This window comes from Drosophila mauritiana, chromosome X, assembly GCF_004382145.1.
Source record: "Drosophila mauritiana strain mau12 chromosome X, ASM438214v1, whole genome shotgun sequence".
In the NCBI taxonomy this organism is placed as follows: domain Eukaryota; kingdom Metazoa; phylum Arthropoda; class Insecta; order Diptera; family Drosophilidae; genus Drosophila; species Drosophila mauritiana.
Genome location: NC_046672.1, coordinates 21,256,282 through 21,261,718, shown reverse-complemented (window position 1 = coordinate 21,261,718; position 5,437 = coordinate 21,256,282). Strand labels below are relative to the sequence as shown.

Here is a 5,437-nt window from a genome sequence, read left to right as displayed (position 1 = left end):
ATATTTTATCATAATTTTTACATTACTAAAATTTCTATCGATTTGTCGAAAAACTTTTTTTCCACGCCTACTCTAACGCCCTAAAGCCGCCGAACCGGTCACGCCCACACTTTGGAACAATTTTTAAATTTTTTCTCATTTTATTCCCCAATATCTATGATATCCCATAAAAATGATGGAATTTCGCGTTCGCATTCACACTAGCTGAGCTGAGTAACGGGTATCTAATAGTCGGGGAAGTAGACTATAGCATTCTATCTTGTTTATTAGTTATACATGCTATTTTTATTTTGTATTCTTGTGTTAAATCTGACTGAAATCTAGCTTCACTATGGTTATTATGTCTAAGACTTTAATTGGCCAGGATAACGCCATATTAAGCTCGTTTGTTAGCGCAAAACCCGTAACAGATAAAATTAAAATAAATTAATTTAGCAAGCCCCAATAATAACATCCATTTAATTTAATTAATAGCGTTACGTACATATTTTTCAATGATTTGACAGCGAATCAATAACAAACTTAAACAGAACAAAAATGCCAAACGCCCATATGGTAATCCTATCAGGAGCATTAAATAATTTATCACGAATTAAACAAATACGAGAGCATTTTTCATTAATTTTGCTGCTGTATGCGATTTGCTGTATGAGCAGGGGGTGTGTGGGCGAACCGCGGCGATCGGGATCGGGGGGAGCGGAGGAGGAGCGTGTTGAGCAGCTGGACAGGAGCAATCAAAAATGCAAAATGCAAACATTGTTCGGCACTCGCAGTTAATAAATGGCGTCAAAAGGACATGCCCGCAAATATGCGTGTGTGTGAGTCGCATTGTTTTTTGATTTTATTTCAGATTTAACGAATTCCCTTTCTTCTTTGTCCTCGACGTTGAAATATGCCAGCAATGTTGATGCTTCTCCTGCCACGCCCCCACACCCACACAATGCCGCCCTCAAAGCTGCGCTAATGTTGTGTGTGGATGTGGGCAGGAGTGTGTGTGTGTCTGTCCATTATGCAAATTAATTTTTGGTAACACCAACACCAAACACCTTCACTCACTCAGACCAACATTCGCAGAGGAAAAGCAGCGATAATAGTGTTTAGGCTGCCGACAAAAATAGCAACAACACCAACAATAACAATAGCAATAATAACGAGAACAACAGCAACAACAACAACAACAATTGAAGCGACAACAACAATGTCGGGCGCACCACAAGAATGACGACAAAGTGATGACCAAAAACGCAGTCAGCAACTTTGTGACCATTTGAACAACAAATTTTTCCACCCCCCGATCCCTCTATCCCCGACCATCAAGGTCCTAATGCGAGGACTATCGTCCACAGCCCGCCCCACTTCCATGACCATTTTCATTTCCATTCCCGGCCCAGTTGCATCTGCCCAGAGAGCTGCATTGTTTTTGTATGGTTATATCGCGGGGTGCAGATGGGAAGATGGTCAAAGTGGGGCTGGACAGGTAATACCACTAAGGTCCAGGGTAATCCCTCCGTGAATCGTTTTCAAAAACATGGTCAAGCGACAGTTTTAATAGTGTACAAAGGTAGATTATTCAAATGTCAGTTATGGTGGAAAAAACTCGACAACCAAAGTATGATCAAATCTTCCAAAGAACTGTCGATCGGTCGAGGGAAGACATAAATCATTTTTAAAATTTAGTTTAAACGTCGGTCTTGGCGAAATCAACTGTGTTACCTAGTGCATTGACACTTTCGATTATTTACAATATATTAATTTTTTCCATATAATTTAAATGCACTCTAAACTATGGCCCCTCATCTGACAGTTTTAACGAAAGTTTCCTCACCCAGACAGCCTTGATCCAAAGCATTCGAAAAGGACACTCGCCGATCGCTGGAAGGTGGCTTTGCCAGCCCTGGCAAGTTGATGTGGCCGCAAAACACTCGTTCATGAATAAACTTTGCATACTTTGCAGGCATTCATGCGTGGCTATGTGTGTGTTGGTGAGGCCCCAACACCCCTAACACCATGCCATGTGTGGGTGTGTGGGACGGCGGGAGTTGCGTGTGTGTGTGCATGTGGTCGCCATCAAAATTGACAAAAATGCAAATTTATTTACAACTGCAGCCAGCGTCAGGGTCGAGTTGACGATGACTATGGCGATGGCGATGCCACGTGAATGAATGCCAATGGCAGCTGAAGGTTTAACGTTGTAGGATGGGAGCAGGGGTGTAGAGGCGGAGGAGGTCCACAAAACAACTCGGCAAAATCAACATGCAACACACGGATACAGATACGCGCACAGATACACCCGCAGCCGCACCTGCTCACACTCACACACACACAGACAGCGACACACCGAGCACATTGCACTGACAGTTGGAGCTGTCAAATGTCGCAAGTGTATTTGAAAAACGCGGCGGCGAAATGCGCAAAACATTTCGCCTGGAAATACTTGCGTGGGAACCCGTCGCATACTCTCCGTTCTTTCCGACCGTTTTTGGCGGCCTTTCCAGGGGATTTTCGCCCAAAAGGTGGGCTCCCCAAAAAGGTGACACAGGTGAGTGGTCCACTTCGGCCAAAGTAACCGAGTTAGGCGCACCGAAACAACTAGTTCGAAATGCGCTGATTTCTTGTGTTGTTGCCGGACTTTTCTGGTTTTGAGTCAGCTTTCATTGCTTGAGTTTGAAGGCATTCTTCTATCGGTTATTTTGATTTCGTTGATGAATAGGGTAATTGGGAATTTTGAACGTTTTTTTAAACGTAAAATTCCGCATATCTTTATTATATAATATAGCATACACTAGTCGGCATAAGGGTTTTGACAAAATAAACGCTGCAAGTTTTACCACACCAAATTTTGTCAAAATAATACAAAGATCGGAGCACACCGTATCCAAAAACTTTATTCATAGCCAGCCATTTTTTAATCGTAGAAGTATGGTAATACTAGGAGAGTAGTCCATAAATTGGACTATAGGATTCACTCTTTTTAGATTGAATGTCCTATTTATAGTGTACCAAGAAACATTCAGTTCAACGAAATGTCCAGTTCCAACCTCATGGCTCCAGGGCAAATACTAGGGAGTTGCAATGCCCGAGCCACCACGTTGAGCAAACAATGCGATTGCCACTATGCAATCGTCCTCGGTCAATTATACCGGATGGCTCCCGATAAGGAGCGAGGTGCAGACCACGTTTCAGACCAAAGTTGTGAAGCCCGTCAGTCGATTCCTTCGATGTCGGCGACATGTTGGCAAGCTTGAACCGGATCACTGGCCTTCCCGCCGAACTGCTGGATCTCTACGGCCTGGTGGTTCACTTTCTGCTGAGGGGAGAGACCACACTGGTGTACTACAATCCCGCAGGACTCGACTGCAGTTGGGGGGTTCTGTGGCAGCGGAACCTGACTGTCCATCCGCAGATCGTGTGGCAGCGCAACTATTCATACCCGGACCTTAACGATCAGTTTAATGCGGAGCTCTTTGTGCTGGCTTGCTTGCCGATGGACTCCACAGCTGCAATTCAACTAGAAACACTAGCCAATAGCCTAAACCACCTGCGTACGGTGGTTCGATTGCTTATCGAAGTGGCAGGTCCTGATCAAGAATCGCTGGCCAGGCAGTATCTCTCGTTTTGTCTGCGCCGGAGCATGCTGCATGTGGAGCTGTACTTCCGGGACTACCACCACTCCCTGATCCTCTACTCCTTCCAAGTGTTTCCCAGTTTCGAGCTGGTAATGCGTCGGATTGCAGGCGGTCAAGGCGTGAAATTGTTTCTCCATAAATTGGATGATCTGAGGGGACATCGTCTGCGTGTAATTCCGGATCTCTCGCCGCCTAACACCTTCTTCTATCGCGATGCCAGGGGCGACAACCAGGTGACCGGTTACCTGTGGGACTTCTTGGCCACTTTTGCCGGTCGGGTTAATGCTGGTCTGGAGGTAGTTCGTCCCAGTTGGCGGGCGGGTTCGGCCTCTGATAGTTCCTACATGTTGGAGTACTCCGCGAAGGGCCTCATAGACGTGGGCCTGACCACCACGCTGATCACGAAGCGGAATCACTGGGCCATCCATCAGTATACCTATCCGCTATTGGTCTCCAGCTGGTGCACTATGTTGCCGGTGGAAAAGCCATTGGCAACTCCAGATCTATTTGGACGGATCGTGTGTCCAGCGTTGGCGATGACCCTGCTACTCATCATCCTCGTAACGTGGCTGGTGTTCAGGCATCTGCGTTGCCTGGCACGTTGGAAGAACTCAAGACCGGCGCGGATCGTGCCCCACCTGCTGGCCCTGCTCCTGCTGACCACCTGCAGTGCCCAACTGCTATCGCTCCTGATCTTTCCGCCCTACCACGTGAGAATAGCCAGCTTTGAGGATCTGCTTCGCGGTGACCAGAAGATCCTGGGCATGCGAAACGAGTTCTACGACTTGGATGGGGCTTTCCGGGCGCGGTATGCAGGCGTATTTCACCTGATTGACGATCCCAACGAGCTGTACGATCTGCGCAACCACTTCAACACAACGTGGGCCTACACCATGGCCTACATAAAGTGGCTGGTGATTGAAACCCAGCAGCGACACTTTTCCAAACCGGTTTTCCGTTGGTCTAAGGATCTCTGCTTCTTCGACTTCATGCCCACCAGCGTTATTGTGGCCCCCGATTCGATTTACTGGGAGTCCTTAAAGGACTTCACCTTTCGAATCCACCAAGCAGGTCTAATGAAGCACTGGGTCCGAAAGAGCTTCTACGATATGGTCAAGTCCGGCAAGATGAGCATTAAGGACTATAGCGATCTGGAGACTATTAAGCCCCTGAATATCCGGGACTTGGATATCGTCTGGCGGGTCTGTGGAGCAGCTATCGCAGTGGCCTCTGCGATTTTCCTGATGGAGCTGTTGTACTTTTACATCAACGTATTTCTCAATAGCTTGTAAGGTGTTTTTTGAAATTAATTATATAACATAACATATAATATTCAAACATCATTCGAAGAGTGTAGCTATCAATGCATATTGTCTTTACTATATAAATAAATAATAAATAATTTATTTATAATATAAAATAAAATATAATCATCATACTAATGAGGACTTCAATATGTATATAAGTTTCATTACTTTCGTAAAATGCTATTAATATATAAAACTTAAATGCCTAGTGTAATTGCCGCTACAAATGCTATTTTTGTCTTACAATACAATATTATTCATTGCAAAAACTTTTGCGTTCAGAATCCTTGGAAATCTGTTGGGTTACGCCTGGGAAACTAGTTAAAGTTCATGGGGAAAATTGGCGCTGGCAAATAAAATATGGGACTGTGGAAAAAGAATACGAAAACGAAACTTGACGCCAAGGAGATACAGTAAAATTAGCTCTGTTTGTTTTCCTTCAAACGCAACGAAAAGCGATTAAGTGAAAAGTTCTGTACGCTTCGGAAAAGCGGCGTTTGGCGG

General features: G+C 45.2%; 1 protein-coding gene across 1 annotated transcript; it reads left to right on the top strand.

The window, feature by feature from the left end:
- The first annotated feature begins 3,229 nt into the window (after positions 1–3,229).
- Positions 3,230–4,918, top strand: LOC117148858. The gene has a single exon (XM_033316521.1). The coding sequence runs from the start codon at positions 3,230–3,232 to the stop codon at positions 4,916–4,918; it is 1,689 nt and encodes a 562-aa protein (XP_033172412.1).
- Positions 4,919–5,437: the final 519 nt, after the last annotated feature.

Coding starts and splice junctions, on each gene's coding strand:
- LOC117148858 (XM_033316521.1), top strand. CDS start 3,230: ATGTTGGCAAGCTTGAACCGGATCACTGGCCTTCCCGCCGAACTGCTG.